The sequence below is a fragment of the Physella acuta genome, unplaced genomic scaffold, assembly GCF_028476545.2.
Source record: "Physella acuta isolate Inbredline_101_S28 unplaced genomic scaffold, ASM2847654v3 ptg000105l, whole genome shotgun sequence".
NCBI classification, from domain to species: Eukaryota; Metazoa; Mollusca; class Gastropoda; family Physidae; genus Physella; species Physella acuta.
The window spans coordinates 1,109,450-1,136,706 of NW_026731625.1; the positions used below are offsets into that span (position 1 = coordinate 1,109,450).

A 27,257-nucleotide genomic window follows, 5' to 3' on the forward strand; every position below is an offset into this window, starting at 1 on the left:
ATTACATTATCACATTAGATTAAAAAAGGAAAGATTCCTTGTTAGACCTAGCAGTGCATTGGACAGATAAAGTAAGAGTTCATGTGTTTCTTGACCTCGGCATATGAAGAGATGGTGTGGTCAGCATTATGCCCAGCCGCTTTTACTTTCCTCAATGAAAGTCAGGTACCCATCATAGCTGGGTGGACTCAGGGGCATCCTACAGTCACAAGTCTGAAATAAGATCCAACTTGAGGACTTGAGGCTTTTGAGCTAGCAGCAAAATGCTCTACCATTCGACCAAGCCGTCCCACACCACAGTAGATAATGCAAGCAGCAATTGCAATATAATCTGAAGGAAAACTTTGTAAGTTTTATAGAGATGAACTAGTATTACTTTCTAATATTAATATGTATACAATTTATGGTAGACCTACTGAGGTTTAGGCTAGTAACTACATTAGAAAGTAATATTAGTTCAAATCTTTAGAACTAACATTACATTCTCTACTAATTATACTACTAATGGGATGGCATTGTTAAATGGTAGAGCATACAAGTGCTAAGTCTCCAGTTTGAATAGAGGTTCAAGTCTGTAGAAAGTCTCTGAGTCCACCTAGCTCTGATGGGGACCTGACTCAGGGAAAGTAAATGATGACCACACTATCCCTTCATATGCAGAGGTCACAGAAACAGGTGAGCTCTACTTCACTTGCCACATTGACCATCAGGTTAGAGTGGCAACTGTACTTATAATACTACTAACATTTTGTAGGCAAAATCAATCCAAATCTTAAGATTAGTAGTAGGTCTGTTCACAAAGACATTATCTTATCATAAGATTAGTAGTAGGTCTGTTCACAAAGACATTATCTTATCATAAGATTAGTAGTAGGTCTGTTCACAAAGACATTATCTTATCATAAGATTAGTAGTAGGTCTGTTCACAAAGACATTATCTTATCATAAGATTAGTAGTAGGTCTGTTCACAAAGACAGTATCTTATAGAACTAAATAGTTACCACAGTATAATTATAACACTAGTTAGTATTAATACTGGGTATAGATGAACATGATTAGTAATGTGTTTCTTTACTGTTGTCTCTTGCATAATTCCTCAGTTAAGTGTCAAACATATGAGGTTTCAGTAAAATAAAAAACCACCACTTTAAGGACAATTTCTATCTACTACTTAAAATACTAATTTTTAATTTTCGAGTTCCTCATTTAAGGCATAATGAGGAATATATAAAGAGGAAAGTATACATATTTATTTATAAGCACTACTCAAGAAAAGATGTACTAATCTAGCACTGCAGACTCATAAAATATTTAGACTAGAGTGATTGTAGTTTTTGTTTGAATTGTTATATGGTTTGTTAGAGAACAATTTGGCTGAATTTTTATGAGCAAATAGTATAGCCTCGGGTGTGAGATATTTAATTATAATTAAGCTAACGTAATGGGACCTTTGTGATTGACCAAATACCAGACTGAGGCCAATTTTATGGGGCCCTTTTGTTTGAAGATTTTTATACTCAGAGGTATATTAAAGGGAAGGATTTAAGTAGAGACCCTTTTGTCAAAGGAATGTTGATATGGCCAATATATATTATCCATCAGTCAAATGGAGAAATTGCCAAGAGGCCACTTACACATAACACAGTTTATAATTTCAAATAGAATGTTCTAATTATTTTTACTTGTCTTGAGTTGACAATACAGTTAAAAACAAAAACTCAAAATTAGTAAAACACTTTTATGTAATTAGTAGGCCTATACACAATAATCATAATTTTAAACCTTACTACAAGTACAAAGTACTGAAATAACATTGTCAAATTATAGAAATTTACAACATGGCTTATTAAACTACAGTACCCTACATTACTATCTAAAAATAGTAAATTTAATTATCTGAAATGAAATAGAATCTCATGATACATTAAACACAGTCAAAAAAATACTGCATTTAAGATAAGCTCATTGACTAAACAGGTTACAAAATTATACATGAAATTGTTGAATACCAGCTGTATTGTAGAGTAGACATACAGAAATACCTGATAAGTGTACACAGAAACAAAATACCAATTTGATTGAACAACTGCTGCAGCAAAACACTTAGAGCGTCTTTATTTTATGGATGGAATACAAGTTATAAATTGTTCAAACCAACATTGCATAGTTAAAATATGAGGAATGTAAATCCATGATTGATCCATCATGCATTTACTTAATTACATACGATCTACTCAACATACACGACCACCGTGTATTTTGATGCTGATTTCAGCAGTGTTTGTTACTATGTCTATTGCACACATTCACACCATTTATTACGGAATGTTAAAAATGTTTTAAAACACACCCCAAAAGACTAAGTAAGTAATTTTTTTCTACAAACCTCATGAACAAACTATGTAAACAGTTTCTTTTTATCTTTAGCATTTAAAAAATATTTAAATGTGGTTTAAAATAGATAACCCACAAAATAGCTGTGTATGATATATAAAGATATTTACCAAAAAGAGCTTTAGAACTCAAAACCTGAAGTTAATACTTCTATGATTGTAGATTTAAAATTAGGGATTTTAATTTTGGGATAGATATATTTAAAAGTAATAGTAATATTAAAAAAAAAATATGTCAGGGCAATAGCTTTGTTTTTATAAAAACAAATTTTACAATTAGTGAAATGCAGAATCAGTTATTTAAATGTTAAACACTAAAGTTTGTTTCTATCAATATACAATTTCGAATGAAATTCCTAAAATGAAACAAGCAATATGAATATCATCATTTTAATCAATTAGCCAGCTTTTTAGCAAACCAACTAATAACTTCGTTGCCCCTGTTACATGTTCCAGCTGAGACATCACATGTGTAGCCATTGGGACAGCAGTGGGTGTGGTCACTGCAGCATACAGCCTTAGTAAAAAAAAACATTTTGCATTTCAGTATAAAAAAAAAAAATCTCTAAATCTATTGATTAGTTTCAAAATAGTGAAATAAAAATATCACAAGCAACTATGCCAAGCCAACTTTACTTTCCCTAACGTGAGTTAGGTACCCATCAGAGTTGGGTGGACTCAGGGAAGGTCTACTGGCTTGAACCCGGATTTGAACCCCAAACTTACGGGTTAGCAGTCAAGCTCTCTACCACTAGACAACTCCGTCCCATTTATTATGGAAAAGTGCTACTTAAATTTTGAAATTCTAGACTTAAAAAAAGGGCAAATTATAGCTTCAGAAACTCCAATAAAACATTAATTTTAATTTGATCATTAAATTGTAAATATCTTATGGATCATACCTTGGGTAAAGGACAGCACCCGTATTCACCAGAGGCTAATTTACAGCAGGTGTTGCCATCTGGACATGAGGAACTATCATCACATTTAACTTCCCCAACAGTTTTGGCTGGTTGTTTAGTGAGCCATGCTACAACATCATTGCCCCTGTTACATGTTCCAGCTGAGACATCACATGTGTAGCCATTGGGACAGCAGTGGGTGTGGTCACTGCAGCATACAGCCTTAGTAACAATATATTTTATTTTCATGTTAAAACAAATCCACTTAAAATCATTTCATGTTCTTTTCAATTACCACGCCATAAGCAGCTTTTAAGGACTATAACTAGTATAACTGCTTGACATTTTAAAAGAAGAAGTATCAAATAAAATCTATATATCTGCTCCATTCAATGGATTGATTGGACCAGTAAAAAGTTTTGACTATTTTTTGACAACTTTTAAAGCCCAAGACGAAATGGCTTTTGTCAAAATGGCAAATTACTACATGGCTGACTCCAACATGAATCACACCATTACAGCTCAACACCTACATGTCTCACACCAATATGCCTCCAGTCAATATGGTTGCATAATACGTGTAACGCCAAAAATACCCAGACATTAATATACAGCATGAGCTTAGCTAACTATAAGGGCTTAGTATGTTCAGCAGCTTACTTAAAAATTGCTGAGCTTAGTGTATGCCAGAGATTGGTGTTTAGTGGGAACTAAGTGTGCAGGATTCCTTTAGTATTTGGTTACTGATTTTTAATGGCAAGAGCCTTGCAGACAAAAGGATATTAGTTTGCAGACAAAAGGATTTTAGTAAGCAGGAGATTAGTGGTCAGCCAGAGATTAATTAATTTGTGTTTTTTTCTTAATGAAAGGAGAGTGAAGACTTATTAAAAAGTCAGTCTTTTGTTCTAGAGCACACTGATAGAATTAGTTGAATAGGAACCCTATTCATAGGATCCGATTGAGTATAACATATTAAAATGATAGGTGCCATTTTATCAGGATCCTAAATGGCATACACTCTAGTGTCAGGGACCTTTTAATATTGGCATTTTACGCATTTGCATTTTCCAAGGATTTTATTTTGGATTACACTAGCAATCCTTGCCCTTTTTATAACAGAGAATTTAGAAGCTTTAGGGTATCTCATGAGGTGTAAATCTTAATTTGATTATTAAATTGTACATTTCTTATGGATCATACCTTGGGTAAAGGACAGCACCCGTATTCACCAGAGGCTAATTTACAGCAGGTGTTGCCATCTGGACATGAGGAACTATCATCACATTTAACTTCCCCAACAGTTTTGGCTGGTTGTTTAGTGAGCCATGCTACAACATCATTGCCCCTGTTACATGTTCCAGCTGAGACATCACATGTGTAGCCATTGGGACAGCAGTGGGTGTGGTCACTGCAGCATACAGCCTTAGTAACAATACATTTGTATTTTCATGTTAAAACAAATCCACTTAAAATCATTTCATGTTCTTTTCAATTAACACGCCATAAGCAGCTTTTAAGGACTATAACTAGTATAACTGCTTGACATTTTAAAAGAAGAAGTATCAAATAAAATCTATATATCTGCTCCATTCAATGGATTAATTGGACCAGTAAAAAGTTTTGACTATTTTTTAGACAACTTTTAAAGCCCAAGACGAAATGGCTTTTGTCAAAATGGCAAATTACTACATGGCTGACTCCAACATGAATCACGCCATTACAGCTCAACACCTACATGGCTCACACCAATATGCCTCCAGTCAATATGGTTGCATAATACGTGTAACGCCAAAAATATCTAGATATTAATATACAGCATGAGCTTAGCTAACTATAAGGGCTTAGTATGTTCAGCAGCTTACTTAAAAATTGCTGAGCTTAGTGTATGCCAGATATTAGTGTTCAGTGGGAACTAAGTGTGCAGGATTTCTTTAGTATTTGGTTAGTGATTTTTGAATGGCAAGAGCCTTGCAGACAAAAGGATATTAGTTTGCAGACAAAAGGATTTTAGTAAGCAGGAGATTAGTGGTCAGCCAGATATTAATTAATTTGTGTTTTTATCTTAATGAAAGGAGAGTGAAGACTTATTAAAAAGTCAGTCTTTTGTTCTAGAGCACACTGATAGAATTAGTTGAATAGGAACCCTATTCATAGGAACTGATTGAGTATAACATATTAAAATGATAGGTGCCATTTTATCAGGATCCTAATTTGCATACACTCTACTGTCAGGGACCTTTTAATATTGGCATTTTAATCATTTGCCATTTTCCAAGGATTTTTTTTTTGGATTACACTAGCAATCCTTGCCCTTTTTATAACAGGCAATTTAGAAGCTTTAGGGTATCTCATGAGGTGTAAATCTTAATTTGATTATTAAATTGTACATATCTTATGGATCATACCTTGGGTAAAGGACAGCACCCGTATTCACCAGAGGCTAATTTACAGCAGGTGTTGCCATCTGGACATGAGGAACTATCATCACATTTAACTTCCCCAACAGTTTTGGCTGGTTGTTTAGTGAGCCATGCTACAACATCATTGCCCCTGTTACATGTTCCAGCTGAGACATCACATGTGTAGCCATTGGGACAGCAGTGGGTGTGGTCATTGCAGCATACAGCCTTAGTAACAATGTATTTTATTTTCATGTTAAAACAAATCCACTTAAAATCATTTCATGTTCTTTTCAATTAACACGCCATAAGCAGCTTTTAAGGACTATAACTAGTAAAACTGCTTGACATTTTAAAAGAAGAAGTATCAAATAAAATCTATATATCTGCTCCATTCAATGGATTAATTGGACCAGTAAAAAGTTTTGACTATTTTTTAGACAACTTTTAAAGCCCAAGACGAAATGGCTTTTGTCAAAATGGCAAATTACTACATGGCTGACTCTAACATGAATCACGCCATTACAGCTCAACACCTACATGTCTCACACCAATATGCCTCCAGTCAATATGGTTGCATAATACGTGTAACTCAAAAATATCTAGATATTAATATACAGCATGAGCTTAGCTAACTATAAGGGCTTAGCATGTTCAGCAGCTTACTTAAAAACTGCTGAGCTAAGTGTATGCCAGAGATGAGTGTTCAGTGGGAACTAAGTGTGCAGGATTTCTTTAGTATTTGGTTACTGATTTTTAATGGCAAGAGCCTTGCAGACAAAAGGATATTAGTTTGCAGACAAAAGGATTTTAGTAAGCAGGAGATTAGTGGTCAGCCAGATATTAATTAATTTGTGTTTTTTTTTCTTAATGAAAGGAGAGTGAAGACTTATTAAAAAGTCAGTCTTTTGTTTTAGAGCACACTGATAGAATTAGTTGAATAGGAACCCTATTCATAGGAACTAATTGAGTATCACATATTAAAATGATAGGTGCCATTTTATCAGGATCCTAACTGGCATACACTCTAGTGTCAGGGACCTTTTAATATTGGCATTTTACACATTTGCATTTTCCAAGGATTTTATTTTGGATTACACTAGCAATACTTGCCCTTTTTATAACAGAGAATTTAGAAGCTTTAGGGAATCTAATGCGGTGTCAATCTTAATTTGATTATTAAATTGTACATATCTTATGGATCATACCTTGGGTAAAGGACAGCACCCGTATTCACCAGAGGCTAATTTACAGCAGGTGTTGCCATCTGGACATGAGGAACTATCATCACATTTAACTTCCCCAACAGTTTTGGCTGGTTGTTTAGTGAGCCATGCTACAACATCATTGCCCCTGTTACATGTTCCAGCTGAGACATCACATGTGTAGCCATTGGGACAGCAGTGGGTGTGGTCACTGCAGCATACAGCCTTAGTAACAATACATTTGTATTTTCATGTTAAAACAAATCCACTTAAAATCATTTCATGTTCTTTTCAATTAACACGCCATAAGCAGCTTTTAAGGACTATAACTAGTATAACTGCTTGACATTTTAAAAGAAGAAGTATCAAATAAAATCTATATATCTGCTCCATTCAATGGATTGATGGGACCAATAAAAAGTTTTGACTATTTTTTAGACAACTTTTAAAGCCCAAGACGAAATGGCTTTTGTCAAAATGGCAAATTACTACATGGCTGACTCCAACATGAATCACACCATTACAGCTCAACACCTACATGTCTCACACCAATATGCCTCCAGTCAATATGGTTGCATAATACGTGTAACGCCAAAAATATCTAGATATTAATATACAGCATGAGCTTAGCTAACTATAAGGGCTTAGTATGTTCAGCAGCTTACTTAAAAATTGCTGAGCTTAGTGTATGCCAGAGATTGGTGTTTAGTGGGAACTAAGTGTGCAGGATTTCTTTAGTATTTGGTTACTGATTTTTGAATGGCAAGAGCCTTGCAGACAAAAGGACATTAGTTTGCAGACAAAAGGATTTTAGTAAGCAGGAGATTAGTGGTCAGCCAGATATTAATTAATTTGTGTTTTTATCTTAATGAAAGAGAGTGAAGACTTATTAAAAAGTCAGTCTTTTGTTCTAGAGCACACTGATAGAATTAGTTGAATAGGAACCCTATTCATAGGAACTGATTGAGTATAACATATTAAAATGATAGGTGCCATTTTATCAGGATCCTAATTTGCATACACTCTACTGTCAGGGACCTTTTAATATTGGCATTTTAATCATTTGCCATTTTCCAAGGATTTTTTTTTTGGATTACACTAGCAATCCTTGCCCTTTTTATAACAGGCAATTTAGAAGCTTTAGGGTATCTCATGAGGTGTAAATCTTAATTTGATTATTAAATTGTACATATCTTATGGATCATACCTTGGGTAAAGGACAGCACCCGTATTCACCAGAGGCTAATTTACAGCAGGTGTTGCCATCTGGACATGAGGAACTATCATCACATTTAACTTCCCCAACAGTTTTGGCTGGTTGTTTAGTGAGCCATGCTACAACATCATTGCCCCTGTTACATGTTCCAGCTGAGACATCACATGTGTAGCCATTGGGACAGCAGTGGGTGTGGTCACTGCAGCATACAGCCTTAGTAACAATATATTTTATTTTCATGTTAAAACAAATCCACTTAAAATCATTTCATGTTCTTTTCAATTAACACGCCATAAGCAGCTTTTAAGGACTATAACTAGTAAAACTGCTTGACATTTTAAAAGAAGAAGTATCAAATAAAATCTATATATCTGCTCCATTCAATGGATTAATTGGACCAGTAAAAAGTTTTGACTATTTTTTAGACAACTTTTAAAGCCCAAGACGAAATGGCTTTTGTCAAAATGGCAAATTACTACATGGCTGACTCTAACATGAATCACGCCATTACAGCTCAACACCTACATGTCTCACACCAATATGCCTCCAGTCAATATGGTTGCATAATACGTGTAACTCAAAAATATCTAGATATTAATATACAGCATGAGCTTAGCTAACTATAAGGGATTAGTATGTTCAGCAGCTTACTTAAAAATTGCTGAGCTTAGTGTATGCCAGAGATGAGTGTTTAGTGGGAACTAAGTGTGCAGGATTTCTTTAGTATTTGGTTAGTGATTTTTGAATGGCAAGAGCCTTGCAGACAAAAGGATATTAGTTTGCAGACAAAAGGATTTTAGTAAGCAGGAGATTAGTGGTCAGCCAGATATTAATTAGTGTTTTTATCTTAATGAAAGGAGAGTGAAGACTTATTAAAAAGTCAGTCTTTTGTTCTAGAGCACACTGATAGAATTAGTTGAATAGGAACCCTATTCATAGGAACTGATTGAGTATAACATATTAAAATGATAGGTGCCATTTTATCAGGATCCTAATTTGCATACACTCTATTGTCAGGGACCTTTTAATATTGGCATTTTAATCATTTGCCATTTTCCAAGGATTTTTTTTTTGGATTACACTAGCAATCCTTGCCCTTTTTATAACAGGCAATTTAGAAGCTTTAGGGAATCTAATGCGGTGTCAATCTTAATTTGATCATTCATTTGTAAATATCTTATGGATCATACCTTGGGTAAAGGACAGCACCCGTATTCACCAGAGGCTAATTTACAGCAGGTGTTGCCATCTGGACATGAGGAACTATCATCACATTTAACTTCCCCAACAGTTTTGGCTGGTTGTTTAGTGAGCCATGCTACAACATCATTGCCCCTGTTACATGTTCCAGCTGAGACATCACATGTGTAGCCATTGGGACAGCAGTGGGTGTGGTCACTGCAGCATACAGCCTTAGTAACAATATATTTTATTTTCATGTTAAAACAAATCCACTTAAAATCATTTCATGTTCTTTTCAATTACCACGCCATAAGCAGCTTTTAAGGACTATAACTAGTATAACTGCTTGACATTTTAAAAGAAGAAGTATCAAATAAAATCTATATATCTGCTCCATTCAATGGATTGATTGGACCAGTAAAAAGTTTTGACTATTTTTTGACAACTTTTAAAGCCCAAGACGAAATGGCTTTTGTCAAAATGGCAAATTACTACATGGCTGACTCCAACATGAATCACACCATTACAGCTCAACACCTACATGTCTCACACCAATATGCCTCCAGTCAATATGGTTGCATAATACGTGTAACGCCAAAAATACCCAGACATTAATATACAGCATGAGCTTAGCTAACTATAAGGGCTTAGCATGTTCAGCAGCTTACTTAAAAACTGCTGAGCTAAGTGTATTCCAGAGATGAGTGTTCAGTGGGAACTAAGTGTGCAGGATTTCTTTAGTATTTGGTTACTGATTTTTAATGGCAAGAGCCTTGCAGACAAAAGGATATTAGTTTGCAGACAAAAGGATTTTAGTAAGCAGGAGATTAGTGGTCAGCCAGAGATTAATTAATTTGTGTTTTTTTCTTAATGAAAGGAGAGTGAAGACTTATTAAAAAGTCAGTCTTTTGTTCTAGAGCACACTGATAGAATTAGTTGAATAGGAACCCTATTCATAGGATCCGATTGAGTATAACATATTAAAATGATAGGTGCCATTTTATCAGGATCCTAAATGGCATACACTCTAGTGTCAGGGACCTTTTAATATTGGCATTTTAATCATTTGCCATTTTCCAAGGATTTTTTTTTTTGGATTACACTAGCAATCCTTGCCCTTTTTATAACAGGCAATTTAGAAGCTTTAGGGTATCTCATGAGGTGTAAATCTTAATTTGATTATTAAATTGTACATATCTTATGGATCATACCTTGGGTAAAGGACAGCACCCGTATTCACCAGAGGCTAATTTACAGCAGGTGTTGCCATCTGGACATGAGGAACTGCCATCACATTTAACTTCCCCAACAGTTTTGGCTGGTTGTTTAGTGAGCCATGCTACAACATCATTGCCCCTGTTACATGTTCCAGCTGAGACATCACATGTGTAGCCATTGGGACAGCAGTGGGTGTGGTCACTGCAGCATACAGCCTTAGTAACAATATATTTTATTTTCATGTTAAAAAAAATCCACTTAAAATCATTTCATGTTCTTTTCAATTAACAAAGTAACTTATTAACACTCCATAAGCAGCTTTTAAGGACTTTAACTGCTTGACATTTTAAAAGAAGAAGTATCAAATAAAATCTATATATCTGCTCCATTCAATGGATTGATTGGACCAGTAAAAAGTTTTGACTATTTTTTAGACAACTTTTAAAGCCCAAGACGAAATGGCTTTTGTCAAAATGGCAAATTACTACATGGCTGACTCCAACATGAATCACGCCATTACAGCTCAACACCTACATGTCTCACACCAATATGCCTCCAGTCAATATGGTTGCATAATACGTGTAACGCCAAAAATACCCAGACATTAATATACAGCATGAGCTTAGCTAACTATAAGGGATTAGCATGTTCAGCAGCTTACTTAAAAACTGCTGAGCTAAGTGTATGCCAGAGATGAGTGTTCAGTGGGAACTAAGTGTGCAGGATTTCTTTAGTATTTGGTTAGTGATTTTTGAATGGCAAGAGCCTTGCAGACAAAAGGACATTAGTTTGAAGACAAAAGGATTTTAGTAAGCAGGAGATTAGTGGTCAGCCAGATATTAATTAATTTGTGTTTTTTTTTCTTAATGAAAGGAGAGTGAAGACTTATTAAAAAGTCAGTCTTTTGTTTTAGAGCACACTGATAGAATTAGTTGAATAGGAACCCTATTCATAGGAACTAATTGAGTATCACATATTAAAATGATAGGTGCCATTTTATCAGGATCCTAACTGGCATACACTCTAGTGTCAGGGACCTTTTAATATTGGCATTTTACACATTTGCATTTTCCAAGGATTTTATTTTGGATTACACTAGCAATACTTGCCCTTTTTATAACAGAGAATTTAGAAGCTTTAGGGAATCTAATGCGGTGTCAATCTTAATTTGATTATTAAATTGTACATATCTTATGGATCATACCTTGGGTAAAGGACAGCACCCGTATTCACCAGAGGCTAATTTACAGCAGGTGTTGCCATCTGGACATGAGGAACTGCCATCACATTTAACTTCCCCAACAGTTTTGGCTGGTTGTTTAGTGAGCCATGCTACAACATCATTGCCCCTGTTACATGTTCCAGCTGAGACATCACATGTGTAGCCATTGGGACAGCAGTGGGTGTGGTCACTGCAGCATACAGCCTTAGTAACAATACATTTGTATTTTCATGTTAAAACAAATGCACTTAAAATCATTTCATGTTCTTTTCAATTAACACGCCATAAGCAGCTTTTAAGGACTATAACTAGTATAACTGCTTGACATTTTAAAAGAAGAAGTATCAAATAAAATCTATATATCTGCTCCATTCAATGGATTGATTGGACCAGTAAAAAGTTTTGACTATTTTTTGACAACTTTTAAAGCCCAAGACGAAATGGCTTTTGTCAAAATGGCAAATTACTACATGGCTGACTCCAACATGAATCACACCATTACAGCTCAACACCTACATGTCTCACACCAATATGCCTCCAGTCAATATGGTTGCATAATACGTGTAACTCAAAAATATCTAGACATTAATATACAGCATGAGCTTAGCTAACTATAAGGGCTTAGCATGTTCAGCAGCTTACTTAAAAACTGCTGAGCTCAGTGTATGCCAGAGATTGGTGTTTAGTGGGAACTAAGTGTGCAGGATTTCTTTAGTATTTGGTTAGTGATTTTTGAATGGCAAGAGCCTTGCAGACAAAAGGATATTAGTTTGCAGACAAAAGGATTTTAGTAAGCAGGAGATTAGTGGTCAGCCAGAGATTAATTAATTTGTGTTTTTATCTTAATGAAAGGAGAGTGAAGACTTATTAAAAAGTCAGTCTTTTGTTCTAGAGCACACTGATAGAATTAGTTGAATAGGAACCCTATTCATAGGAACTGATTGAGTATAACATATTAAAATGATAGGTGCCATTTTATCAGGATCCTAATTTGCATACACTCTACTGTCAGGGACCTTTTAATATTGGCATTTTAATCATTTGCCATTTTCCAAGGATTTTTTTTTTTGGATTACACTAGCAATCCTTGCCCTTTTTATAACAGGCAATTTAGAAGCTTTAGGGTATCTCATGAGGTGTAAATCTTAATTTGATTATTAAATTGTACATATCTTATGGATCATACCTTGGGTAAAGGACAGCACCCGTATTCACCAGAGGCTAATTTACAGCAGGTGTTGCCATCTGGACATGAGGAACTGCCATCACATTTAACTTCCCCAACAGTTTTGGCTGGTTGTTTAGTGAGCCATGCTACAACATCATTGCCCCTGTTACATGTTCCAGCTGAGACATCACATGTGTAGCCATTGGGACAGCAGTGGGTGTGGTCACTGCAGCATACAGCCTTAGTAACAATACATTTTATTTTCATGTTAAAACAAATCCACTTAAAATCATTTCATGTTCTTTTAATTAACAAAGTAACTTTTTAACACGCCATAAGCAGCTTTTAAGGACTTTAAATGCTTGACATTTTAAATGAAGCTGTATCAAATAAAATCTAAATATCTGTTCCATTCAATGGATTAATTTGATCAGTAAAAAGTTTTGACTATTTTTAGACAACTTTTTTATTTTGGCATTTAACACATAGGCCATTTTCCCAGGATTTTTTTTTATTACACTAGCAATCCTTGCCTTTTTCATAACTGGCAATTTAGAAGCTTTAGGGTATCTAATGCGGTGTCAATCTTAATTTGATCATTTATTTGTAAATATCTTATGGATCATACCTTGGGTAAAGGACAGCACCCATATTCACCAGAGGCTAATTTACAGCAGGTGTTGCCATCTGGACATGAGGAACTGCCATCACATTTGACACTGTTTATTGGCTCAGAAGTTTGTTTTATTTGCCAAGGGACAACTTCAAAACCTCTTTTGCATTGTCCAGCAGCAACATCACAGCGATAACCTTCTGGACAGCAGTGGAGGCCATCAGAGCAGCACACAGCCTTGGGAAGACAACAGTAGCTCAAAAATAAAACATGTCTTCCTGAAGTGAGGGTTCCAATATTTAGCAGCCATTTCTAGCTTAAGGACATGGGCGAGTGTACTTTTCGTCATAAATCCACTAAATCATCGATTTCCCACTTTTACTTGATCTATACAGAATAACCATCGTTGAATCTAAAAATGACATTGTTATGACCCTAAAAACAGTATTTATTTATAAAAAACCGGGTTCAAAGTAGTGTGTACAGGGTCATTTGTTAATTTTTTGGTAAAAATAGCCATTTTTCGACCTAGAGTAGAAAAGTACTATTAGGCTTCACGTAAACCTAATGTGTTTCATATCAATGGAAAGGCTGGGACCTCCTTTCTTTATTGGTTCTAAAATTAAAGGACCAATCAAAATACTTATTTTAATGTGATTATTTTTCTACGTCATAAAGTTGTTTATTTTACTCAGTCGGGTTTTTCCGGTATGCAAATTTTTGACCTCAATTTTTTCATTGGCGTTCAACGGCGGAAGCTAGTTAGCGATTGGTCGTTTCGCTTTGGAAGTAAACATTCCCTTAGTTTCAGCGCGTTGCTAAGTTTGATCTAGTTTTGTTTCTCTAAGCTTCTGTGAAATACTTACATTATTTTAACATATAATTATTTCAATTAAATATACTATTAACAGTTTAGATTAGTTTGTGTGAATTATCATAAGCAGTGAGACGATTTAATTTGTTTCTCTTTCAATAATGGGTAGTACAAAACACTCGCTAAAAATAGATACACACAATTATCTAACTAATTTACTAAAGCAAGGGCACGTCCGAATGCAACTGATTGCAGCTACCTCTTCTCAATCTAGCACTATTCAGACAAGCACTGGTGCAGATGTAATATGCACATTTACTAAGAAACTGCAACAATGTAAGACACAGTTTTTACAGACAGAAGAAAGCACTGTTACATCTAGTACTGGTAGTGCTAATTGTAAACCACAGCCATGCAGAATTATTGTCGAATGTGATTTGCTTCTTGATGTTATCAATACATTTCCTCGCCCACTGTGATGTAGTGGCTACTATTGATGAAAACAGTGTAAAGTGTTTTCTTCAAGCATGGTGTGGCAGTAATAAAAATGTTGTAAACCGTAAGTATACAACTGCAAAAGAATCCAGAACAAGGCCATTCACAATAAACAAAGACATCGTCTTATCTATCATAATTGGCTTTAGCAGTGGTGTAGGCAGGGGGGGGGGGGGGGGGTTTAGGGGGTCATAACCCCCCCCCATAGACCCCTCGGTATATATATAACAAGTATGAGGGGGTGCAAATCGAAAGTTTGAGGGGGGGGGGGGGGGGGTGAAAATCAAAAGCTTGAGGGGGGGGGGTGCAAATGGAAAGTTTGTCCCCGGGTAAAAATTGGAACCCCCCCCCCCCCCTTGAGACGATCCTGGCTACGCCACTGGGCTTTAGACATGAGACCATGCAAAATATACTGCTGTTTCTGCGATAGCATAATTCAATTTTGGGCCCAGGCATGCTATGGCATTGCTGTCAAAAGAAGGAAACCATAGTCGAAGACTCAGTGAAGGACGCCAAAAAAGACGCGTTGACAACAGCTTTTCTACAGCTCTAGGTAAAACAAAGAGCGCCAGAAAAAAAGAAAACTAACAGCTGAACAAGCTCAGAAGGAATATATTCAGCAGCACCATACTTCAGGCTATGAATGTGGTCGATTTTAGTGACATACAGCTGTAAATTTTCATTTTTTGCAACTTTTTGTTGGTTTTTTGCGTTTTTCTCAGTTTGATGTTTTTTTGTACAATTGTTGAAATAACTTTGTTAATAATTATCAGAACTGAACTAAATTTGCTCCAGTTACTCTGTATATATGTTCAAATAAAACTTATTGAACACTTTTGGAATTTTTGTAAAGATTTTTTTTTTATTGTTTAAATAGTGAAAAAATTGGACAAAATAATGACATTTTTACAGTGATGTATCGAAAAAAAAAAGTAAAAAAAAAAACTATCTTCTTTTTTTAAAATGTAATCAATAAGAAGTCTTAAACACATGTGTCTGCAGACTATATTAAGTTTTCATGAAATTTGAACAAACCATTTTTGGGTTATTTCCATTTAAAAATCGTCAATAAAATCCAATATGGCCGCCATCACCATGGCAACGGAGGATTTTAAAAATTTTAAAAAATATTTTTATGCTTAACTCTTTGAGTTATAACTATTAGCCAAGTATTGCATCTTTAGACTTGGAAATAAAGAAGTTGGTACTCATCACCCGCCCATGCCCTTAAGAAGTTAAATTGGACAAAATAACAAGTTAGTTGACTGAGGCTCTACTTACCTTAGAATATGGGCAGCACCCATAGTCTCCTGACTGCATTTTACAACAGGTAGTTCCATCAGGGCATTGAGATTGACCTCCTGGACACACAACTTTTACATTCTCTGGAGTCTAAATACAAAATATTCACATGATTGATAGGATTCTTAATAGTTAGATGCATTAAACATTGAATGCTTTATCAAAAACGCATTCTGTAAATATAATTTGAATACCTCATTTAAGTTATTTGTTTAATTACAAAAGGAACAACTTGCCAGCAGATTTTAAGTCATAGAAGGTTTTGGGTGGTAAATTTGTGATCACATTCAATATTTAAATGGAATAGGGGAATAGGGCTTGTCTTGAGGCTAACAAAAGGAATATATGTATGTTTTGTGTATATACTATCAGCATAAATGGTTAGCACTGCCAGGTATGTGGCTAGATGAAAACAGTTGATTCAATGTCTGTAGAGAGTCAATATTGATTAGAAATATTTATTAGATCACTAATGTGATTCTAGTAAAATTTGGTACATCCCAAATATAACTATAATATTACATTAAAAAACTATCACATAAACATGCTAGTGCAGATTAAGAAAGCTGCAGTTGCAACTAAACTGATCACTGTTTGTTGTATTATGGTGTGCTTTATGTAATTGAAGACAAAACTAAACTCCTCCTGCACAAGTGTACAGAGGATAATTGTTAATTAATATTCTGAAAAACAGAAATAAAATTTAAAACTTATTAGTTATCTTTATAAGAAATTATATTTAAATAGCTGTTGAATCTTCCATAATTAATACATATTATTAAGTTTCAATCATTAAAGATTTTAATTAGTGATGTATCAGAGTCAAGTTTCATTTAGTTTTTTGAAAAGTAAATGGTGACTTCTTTATACTTATTTTAGGATTTAAATGGATGATATGAGAACAATTTATTTTTCAATTATTGTATATCAGTAGTGATCACTTGTGTATCTCACTAAATTTTAATTCAACAAGTTGGCCTACTTTTTGAGAGAAAAAAAATCTAATCTTCCCTCTGACCTTGATTTTGTCAGCTGATTTTGAAATGGTATCAACCAGCACAACTTGTGACTTTGATAAGATATTAATTAACTTTATGGTGACACAGGGGTCACCCAAACCAAGCCAATAGCTATTTATAAATAGCTATTGTACATTACAAGATAATTATTCTAGTATACATATCCATATCTAAAACCATCCAGGACAAAGGAGTTGATACAGATCATACTAAAAAGTGCAAAAATAAGAAAGCAATGTAAAGCTATTGTGTTCAATTACACAATAAATTTTGCAAATGGCTGAGAAAAAAGCATATTAGACTGATATCAAAGGGTTAGGCCTCACTCATTTTTTTTTTAATTTTAGTAAAGGGTGGGTGGTGAAGGGGGATGGGGGAGTTATCAAACTTAAAAAAATATTATTGAAAGGATATTTTCAAACCAAACAAAACCTTTTCAGAAGTTAATAGTTGGACTGGAGACATTGTATCCCATTCCACAAATGTTGACTCATTTTCATTGTCAGATGCATAAACACATCCTCTACGGACCATGTCGCACCTTGTACCACGAGGACAACAATGTATACCATCAGGGCAACAGTCTCCCTGATAAAATTAGTAGCATTTCTTCAAAAAGCAGAATGATTACTTTAAATTCTGTTCTATTTATCAAAAATTTTAAAAATCCAGTATTCATAAGCATGAGAAAGTATGACTTCTCACCTCCAAATATGGACAGCAGGCATATGGATTTGTTGGCTGTGGTGTTTTACAGCAAGTGTAGTTCACAGAACAGAAGTAAGCAGTGTTATTGGGACATGTACCATTTGGTAAGTTCACTGACTGTGTGCAGCATAAGGACAGGGTAGTATTTAACAAAGAATTCAGTTATAATTAGATAACAAAATGGTTATTTAGCTTTACCAAAATTTTGTTTTTATATTACAGATATTAATTGAAAATAGTGTTGCAATTATTTAAAAAGTAAAATAACATAAAAAATTAATTTAAAAAAAGCTATTGCTGCTCATCTGGCAAAGCTTAAGGCTTCTTGTACAATTATTACATTAATTATGTATCAGTAACAAGAAACTGCCTAATTGATGTTTCTCTTCCCCTCCTCACCATTACTCTATCATAGTAGGGAAGTTTAGTAATGATTTTTTGTTAATAAAGAACTGAACAAGTGACAAGGTTAAAGGCACATTTTTTTTTGTTAAAATTATATCATTTGTTAATATAAAAGTGATGTTCAAATCAAAACTTCAGGGATATGTTTTGTAAATATGGTTAAGGTCAACTTTGATAAAAAAAAAAAAAAATTACTAAGTGTAACAAAGCATGCAGGAGTTATGCAACATGTAAGCATATCAAATTTGTAATTCATTTAATTGGATTTTTAATTAGTACGAGCTGACCCACTGCCTATCATACACCGCTATTTAATTGTTTTATTTTCTACTTTTCAGTAATTCATAATTTGTGAATTCGACAGTACCAATGCTGCCACTGAATATATTTGCTTTAAAACACTATCAGTAGCTCGTTAAGGACAATACTACCCCCACCCTCCTTTCCCCAGCCCCTACCCCACCCCCGTGAAAGCAGCCTCCTCTTAGTTACCTCCCCTAAGTTTAAAATAATTTCAAAGTAAATTATCTGCCCCTAATAGCCGTCACTAAACCCGGCTCTACGATTATATAGATTAAGCATGAACCACAGCTCACCAGACCATGTAGGGGTGGGGGTGGTAGGGAGCGCGCTTACAGCTTGGTGTTTTCTATCATCTCCAAGAAGAGAATTATATATATAGATATTAGTTAAATTTCTATTTTCTGCTGGCAAGAGTTCCACAAAACTCAAAGTTAATAAAGAATTGCCACACTTCAACCACATCAAACTTACAAAATGAACAGCTTCTCTTACACCATGAGCTTGAAAATATAGCACATTTTTGTTCTGTTGTTGGAGGTTTCTAGAGAAAGCCAAGTGGCTCAGACAGAGCAGCAGGAGTGAACACCTGAGAAACATCTGAAAACATTGTGTTCATTAGCATGACAATAAACAATCAAGATACTACATTTCAATAGTTAAAACTGTGAATCAAATTATGTACACCAGAACACTGAGGCTCACATGGAAGATAAACAGTTAATCTTATGTGAATGAAAGGAATTATGTGCAGTCATGTGCGATTCCCTTACACCAGAAACACTCTGGGTTAGTTCAGAAACTACTGGGCTAGTAAGTCCATCTTTAGTTGGCCCTATTCATTTTAATAGAGCTCTGTGTTTTGTGACAATTTTGTCTTCTGAGTGGCCTCAAATTAATAAACATAATTCACTTTTCTTTAACTTAAATATCAACATGCTACATCCAGCTGAATTTATAACCAAATATAGAAACAAATCGTTAGGGGGGGGGGGTTTACATCAACTTAACGTTGCAATATATATGCCTGAGGAAAACGGTTTGTTTGGGAATAGTAATAACCTATATGTTAATCCATGTATGGGGGGGGGGGGGGTAAAAATTAAATGCATCCAGAAGAAAATGGTTTTGAATACATATAGGCCCTACACATGCGTCATAAATACTTTTTTTTCTTACGGGGGGGGGGGGGGGGGGTGTGGGTGTGACACCATTAGTTGCCGCACCGGGTAACACCCGAACTCACAACGCCCACTGCTACAACGCATGCGAGATATTCATGTTCAAGAAAACAGACCCAGGAGCTGTAGTCTATAGCCTATAATGAGCTATTTTTAAGTTTTAACAATTATATTTTTATTTATTTTTGTATTTGGACTGATAGGCCTATGAAATCAAATTACATTTAACAGAAGAAAAAAACAACACATTTTTACATGCGTGCTCAACATTCGGTCGGCCAGAGAAGTTTATACCATGTCATATATATTATAGACCCAACGGCTCCCGCTTGCCATGACATTTGTCAGGAATGATATCGATTATTTAAAGCAAGATCCCAATAAATCATTTAGAATTACAAGAAAAAAATCACAACAACAGAAAAGATATATTCTGCATCTTAAAAGAATTATTGTATAGGCCTAACTAAATCTTAATTTTATAAAATTTTATTGGCTGGTCCAAATAGCGGCCGAGGCTATTATATTAAGTTTAACTATTAGGACCTGGGTCTGAATAGAATTGAATAGATGCATTCATATTTTATCTAGACTAGATCTATCTATTCTGTATCTCTAGGAGTAAGGTAGGCCCTAGGACTGCCCCTAGGCCAGGGCACCTAGGCTAGTCTGCCTACTATTTATTTAAATTAGATGTAGATCTAGTAATTATTAATAACTAACTCTAGCTAGATTCTAGATCTATAACTAAACTTCAAGTCACTAGTAGTAGATAGGCTAATAATATTATAATAAATTATTATAGTAATAATAATAGTAAATACTAAATACTACTTTTACTAGATTCTAGATCTAGACTACTGAAAGTGAAATTAAATATTTAATCTAGAAGTAGACTAGATATCTACTTTATTTTACTTTGTGCAGCTGATTAACTTCCTGATAGAACAAGTTTAGTGTATAGTTTAGCGTACGTCTATAGTCTAGTACTGTGCAAAATATAGTCTACTACCTTTTAATACAGGCGATTGTATGCCTAGTTCTGTAGCTAGACTAGACAGTGCGATTTCAAGGAAAGCTTGAAACGAAGCTTTTTATAGATTTCACGAGTCACATGAACGTGACTGTCATGTGACTAGATTGACCGAGTTAGGCCAACCTATGTAAGCGACCTCTCCTAGAAATATATATTCCTAGATAGGAAAACAATAATTAGATCTATGATTATTATAAGATTTGAACATAGAGACACGACCTTGAGCTAGATCTAGATCTGTACCAAAGTTTATGACTCGCGATTTTACTTGCCCAACGACCCGTAGCTCTGGGTTCTGCTTTTACTAAGAAGAAACGGTATTCTTCCTTGCATTGCATTAAAATAATTGCAATAACTTTTTAATTTATTGAAAGTTGAGAATTGTCTGTAGATCTAGATAGATCTTAGATGCGATCATTAATATCGCGGGAAATTAATTTATAATTAACTGGAACGTAGTAGGCCATAGGAAAGCTGATCAAGGTTATAGCCATAGGCCAATCAGTTAAAGTATGTCGAAGGGGGGGGGGGGGGGGATTTGTGCTGAACCTGACACGTGGGTGTGACTAGGTTGGGATAGATAGAAACTGGGTAGGTTAAATATAGATAGGGCGAGGAAACTGAAATTGAAAAGTACTTTATCAAGGGATTTCTTTACAAAGAAAAGTTAAACTGAAAATGGTAAAGAAAGTCCCATTATATCAGAGTTTCGAGGGCAGGGCGGGCGTGGCGGCCGCTCGGGTCCCGAACATAGGGGGCGCTAAGCGGGGTCGAAAAATGTACATAAAGCACATTCTGAGCTGGATTACTGAATTATCCAGTCGGACTCTTGACGTTCAAGCCATTCGTGTAGCGCACGGTTAAAGATTAAAGAGATAAAATTATATATATATATATATATATATATATATATATATATATATATATATATATATATATATATATATACATATATATATATATATATATATATATATATATATATATATATATATATATATATATATATATATATACACACACACACATATATATATATATATATATATATATGATTTTTTCTTTCGGGGGGGGGGGGGGGCGGGGCGGTATGACACCGGGTGACACCCAACCTCACTACGCCACTGCACTACAGGGTTGGCAACTCGGGATATGCACGATTTTTTAACAATGTTTTATTTACTCAAACTTTTTAAAATATAATATCGTAGAAAAAATAATTGCGTACCAAGTGAACAGCAAACAATGTGTGTATAATTATATAATAGTGCGGAATATTAGTACTTTATATATTCATATGCGTTTTTTTTTTTTGAGAAATCGGAAATATCGTAAAACAAGATCCCTACTTCCGGTCAACGGAAATTACTCAAAATTTTACAGAAGGCAGAAAATTAGTAACATTTCGTCTATATATCTGAAACATTACTTAAGTTATATATATATATATATATATATATATATATATATATATATATATATATATATATATATATATATATATATATATATATATATATATATATATATATATATATATGTAGGCCTATTTTATTTTATTTCTTATGAAATAAAAAGCGTCCCGATGAACTTTTGAAATTTCCAGCAAGCGGACAAAGAAATTTGAAGTTTCAGTATTCATTGTGGCATATGTGGAACTGGTTGGCTAACTCCAAATTACGTGAGTATCATTAAATAGCAATTTTACTTTCGAAAAATGGTAAATCCGTTTTATGGAAATAAACAACTGAACCTATTATTAAATGCGAGTCGACCCGCGACTTAGCATATGCATTTATTTAGTGAAGCACGATTATCCTCCCCCCCCCCCCCCCCGCTCCCGCGAAAGTAGCCGTCCGTGACTACAGTTTATAGACGACAATGAAAAGATCAAGGAGAACTTGTTACCTCCCCTTAGTTTCAAATCGTTTAAAAATTAAATTATCTGCCCCTAATAGCCATCACTAATTCGACTCTCCTCTACTATTGTAAACATGCGGCGTGAACCACAGCTCACCAGGATGGTGGGGCTGGGGTGATAGCGATATGGTTTGTTGCACATGCCTGGAGAGCGAGGGAGGGGTGGTGTCCAGCATGGTTGGGCGACGTAGAGAATGGTATATAGATTAACATAGCCTCAAACTTATCATCGAGTCAACACATTTAGAAATTCGTTTTAGGCTAGCTATATTAATTTAAATAATTTTTTTCTAGCCGACAAGGTCTTGCACTTAAGGGGCACAGGGATCCTGATAAAATAATGGAAATGTTCGAGCTCTTTTGCAATACAGAGCTATGGGCAGAGACAACATCATCTAGAAAATTCATTAAAACGCAAGATACATACGTCTCATAATTCAAAATTGAAATTATAAATGTGTGCAACAAATTAATCATTCAAAAGATTGTTGCGAAAATTATTTCTGTCAAATTAAAGTCTGTCTTAGGCCAGGGGTCTGCAACCTGCGGCTCGCGAACCGCATACGGCTCTTTTGATATCAAGATGCGGCTCTCCAGCTCCTTGAACAAATACTAATAATCTTAATAAAAAATTAAATATTTGAAATTTAAAAAATGTTAGTGGCTCTTTAAAACCAGGGAAATTTTGAAAATTGTAACTTTTGGCTCTTCCGCTTCAAAAGGTTGCCGACCCCTGTCTTAGGCGATGAAACTAGTGATATAGCTGGCACGGAGCAATTTTCGTTATGTGTTCGCTACTTTAATAACGGTAAGAAAATAAGGTAAGATATAGTACAGTTTATAGTGTAAATAGAGCAAATGACTTGCAACTGTTTAACAGACAGTCTTCCAAATTTGCGTATATATTGTAATTTTATGATATGATGGTGTCACAGCAATGAGTGGTCGACTTCATGGGGAACAACAATATGTTGCTGAGAAATTTGATTTGGATATTTACGTGCATTGCGCATCTCACAGTCTAAATCTAGCTCTTTCTGATGCCATTGAACTGCCTGCTGTATGAGAATCCTTGATAGCGCATGCAACGGTTTTTAACACACCAAAACGACAATCTTTGCTTTCATATTCAACAGAGAAATTAACCCTTTAAGCTTCAGCATCTCGCTACACGATGTATTGAACGTCATGAGTCCGTCAACGTTTTTGTACAACTTCAAAAAGCTATTGTTGATGTACTGGAAAATATGTCATCCTGGCATTGTAAAACAACTTCTTCAACAAAGATTCAACCTTAAGGAGCAATTAGTTTAAGGGTTCTCTTAGAGTTATCTCCAAATTCTTAACACTTCATAACACGCTTTTAAACAAAGTTGCTTTCTTTAATAAAAGCTGTGGTCACTCATGAGTTCTCATGCATATTTTAGCGACAAACGCTTTAATTAAAGAAAGCAGTTTGCTTTATTTTCTTATCTTTAAAGTATTTAAAAGCCTGTTACCATAAAGGTTTTTATATTTGTTTCAGTTCACTCTGACTCCCTCTACGCCGACTAAAAAACGTACCTGCGAAATGCTATCTGCGAGGATAGACACACCGGTGTGGGATTATTAAATAGTGACCGAGAAATCCTTTGTAATTCAGTCGGATGAGACTCTTGGTAAATTAGCCAAAGGTCCAAAAAGACTGGAACTTCGTTTGTAGTTCAATAATTTTAAATGTCCTTTAATCTGTTTGTTGCGTTTTCTGAATTTGTTACATGTTATAATAAAATTTAAAGTCTAATTTTTTTAGGATGTTGTACATTGGCTACATGTTATAATATAAGACAATATATTAAAATACTGGGTTTCCTGGTTAGCCGAAGGCACCCACGAGTCATCAGCCGCCACTGCTTTACACACACACACACACGTCTAATTCTTTACCCACTCCCCCCCCCCCCCCCCTCCGAGACGATCCTGGCTACGCCACAGTTAGACGTTACAGCTATAATAGACAACAGTTCAGTTACAGTTGGACACAGTTCGACCATTGCATTCCTGTAGAGGTGTGACGATATAAAAATCGACCTTTTTGCTTAAATGTGTTTTTTTTTTTTTTGCATAACAGTTCAATAGTTAGCTAAATTGAACTAAATGTTATTTATAGGCATACTGTCACTATGATGTGCTATCAAGCGACTGCCTTTTAAATTGTTAACTAATTACTAATTAAGTAAAAATCGACCGCCTGCTTTAAGATATAATTAGGGTCTACATTCTCCATCTGTTAAGGGCTCTTCTGAAAACCCTATTTCGCCATCGCTCGTAAAAATCAAACATTAATTATTTAGAGTAATCGAAGGTCTAGCTGATAACCAAAAGGCTTTCTCTTCATACTGTGAAAAGATATCGCGGTAAAGCGAGCGACGAAAGCAAAAAATTAGCCATAGGCCTACTTATTAGTGGGTATATCGTGTACCTCAGAAAAATAATGAATGAAAACCGTCCTTCAAGAGCTACTGATAGTGTTTTAAAGCAAAATATTTTCAGTCGCAGCATTGGTAGTGTTGAATTCACAGATTATGAATTAATTAAACATCCAATTAAGTCAAATTTGATGTCACATTGCATTGTCATTGTATCTTGACCTATGTGCCAAGTTTGAAACAAATCGGTCATTTAGCAGTGATTGAAATTTCTCTCGCTAGTTTCCACCCATGAGAACGACAGACTTGACAAGGAAGCCAGTTGATTAAAAGTTTTGTAATAAGGTATGCCGACCAAGAGCAACTTACGTTTTATTAAATAGGGGTGTTGGCTAATGATCAAAATGGGGCCGCTTCACCGGAAAACTTATTGTAGGTAATCTATTGGCGGGGGCCCTTTTGTCACGAGATGTTTTGACGCCGCACGGTGGAAGATATTACACTATATATATATATATATATATATATATATATATATATATATATATATATATATATATATATATATATATATATATATATATATATATAATTCTCTTCGTTGAGACGCTAGAAAACACCAAGCTTAAGCGCGCTCCCTACCTCCCCTACATGGTCTGGTGAGCTGTGGTTCACGCTAATGGTTTACAATCGTAGAGCCGGGTTTAGTGACGGCTATTAGGGGCAGATAATTTAGTTTGAAACGATTTTAAACTTAGGGACAGAGTTTCTTCCAGGCATCTCTTCGGGGGGGGGGCTAAGCCCCCCCGAAAATTTTTTACCGCCCCCCCCCCGAACGAAATGAAATTTATATAATTTATATAGAAAATATATACTTTTAACAGTGTCCGCCCCCCCCCCCGAAGAAAGTTTACCGCCCCCCCGAAGATTTCAAGTGCCCCCCCCGGAGAAAAAAGTCTGGAAGAAACACTGCTTAGGGAAGGTGACTAAGAGGAGGCTGCTTTCACGGGGGGGGGGGGGGGTAGGGTAGTGGTTGGGGGAAAGGAGGGTGGGGGTAGTATCGTCCTTAACGACCTACTGATAGTGTTTGAAAGCAAATATATTCAGTGGCAGCATTGGTACTGTCGAATTCACAAATTATGAATTACTGAAAAGTAGAAAATAAAATAGCCGCGTATGATATGCCGCCGGTCGGCTCGTCAGTTATAAACTAGTTATAAGCTGAGATCAACATGCTGAGATGGAGTGAACCACACAAAAGGAAATGATTCGAATGTTACTGAATACAATAGGCATAACAATTATCGATATAATACAGTATCAATTAAGATTTGTTATGTAGGTCTAATTGTAATATGTGATATTTCAAGTCAAGTATACATCTAGATATGACTATTGAACGCTAAAGATTGTAATTTTGAAAGCCGAATTAAGTTTTGTAGTGGAAACAGTTTTACATTTTTAGTTGAATTTGTTTTCAGAAACATCGCCAATCTCCTGGAAATGGTCGCATAATTAAAACAGACCGCTCTCTACAGATACGTATCTGCTATTCGCAGATTCCCTTGGCTATGATCCAAACTCAGTAATAATCCATGGTAGCAAATCAACTAATCGAATTCACGTGAGCCCCCTTGACAACGTAAGCTAACATCAAATAAAATTACCATCTAGTTTTAAATGTAGCCTATGTTGTGGCCGAGGCATTAAGTGTATTACCCCCCCCCCCCCTCCTCACACACACACATGGGCCCACAAGATAAAAGTGGTTAAATTACAGCCATTGGCGGGGATGTGTTCGTGTCGCTTTATGATTATGATTGGAACATTGGAATATGTGGGTGTGTCTGCAGCATGTGGGTGTATGTGTGAGGGTTTCTTTCATACAATTTACTCGGGGAGAGCAAGAAGAAATTTCGCTCCTTACATTACCTGTGGATGGGGGCTAACGCTGGCTATAAATTGTCTACATTACCTGTGGATGGGGGCTAACGCTGGCTATAAATTGTCTACATTACCTGTGGATGGGGGCTAACGCTGGCTATAAATTGTCTACATTACCTGTGGATGGGGGCTAACGCTGGCTATAAATTGTCTACATTACCTGTGGATGGGGGCTAACGCTGGCTATAAATTGTCTACATTACCTG

The 27,257-nt window shown here is 35.3% G+C and overlaps 1 protein-coding gene across 4 annotated transcripts; it reads right to left on the reverse strand.

Moving 5' to 3' along the window:
- Positions 1-1,725: 1,725 nt before the first annotated feature.
- LOC131932647 (progranulin) lies at positions 1,726-20,884 on the reverse strand. 4 transcript variants are annotated; one of them, XM_059289587.1, is made up of 16 exons: positions 20,756-20,884; positions 19,037-19,162; positions 17,855-17,974; positions 17,582-17,737; positions 16,110-16,220; positions 13,535-13,756; positions 12,925-13,146; positions 11,721-11,942; positions 10,510-10,731; positions 9,307-9,528; positions 8,108-8,329; positions 6,904-7,125; positions 5,702-5,923; positions 4,497-4,718; positions 3,297-3,518; positions 1,726-2,911 (listed from the first exon to the last, which is right to left on the reverse strand). In XM_059289587.1, the coding sequence occupies exons 2-16, from the start codon at positions 19,160-19,162 to the stop codon at positions 2,789-2,791; spliced, it is 2,856 nt and encodes a 951-aa protein (XP_059145570.1). In that variant the 5' UTR covers positions 20,756-20,884; the 3' UTR covers positions 1,726-2,788. The 4 variants fall into 4 exon arrangements, with proteins under 4 accessions (XP_059145570.1, XP_059145577.1, XP_059145584.1 ...); XM_059289594.1 differs by lacking the exon at positions 20,756-20,884 and adding an exon at positions 20,652-20,667; XM_059289601.1 differs by lacking the exon at positions 13,535-13,756.
- Positions 20,885-27,257: the final 6,373 nt, after the last annotated feature.

Coding starts and splice junctions, on each gene's coding strand:
- LOC131932647 (XM_059289587.1), bottom strand. CDS start 19,162: ATGTTTCTCAGGTGTTCACTCCTGCTGCTCTGTCTGAGCCACTTGGCT. Junction 16,221..17,581: donor AACTATTAACTTCTGAAAAG/GTTTTGTTTGGT, acceptor TTTTGTATTTAG/ACTCCAGAGAATGTAAAAGT. Junction 10,732..11,720: donor GGTGCTGTCCTTTACCCAAG/GTATGATCCATA, acceptor ATTGTTACTAAG/GCTGTATGCTGCAGTGACCA.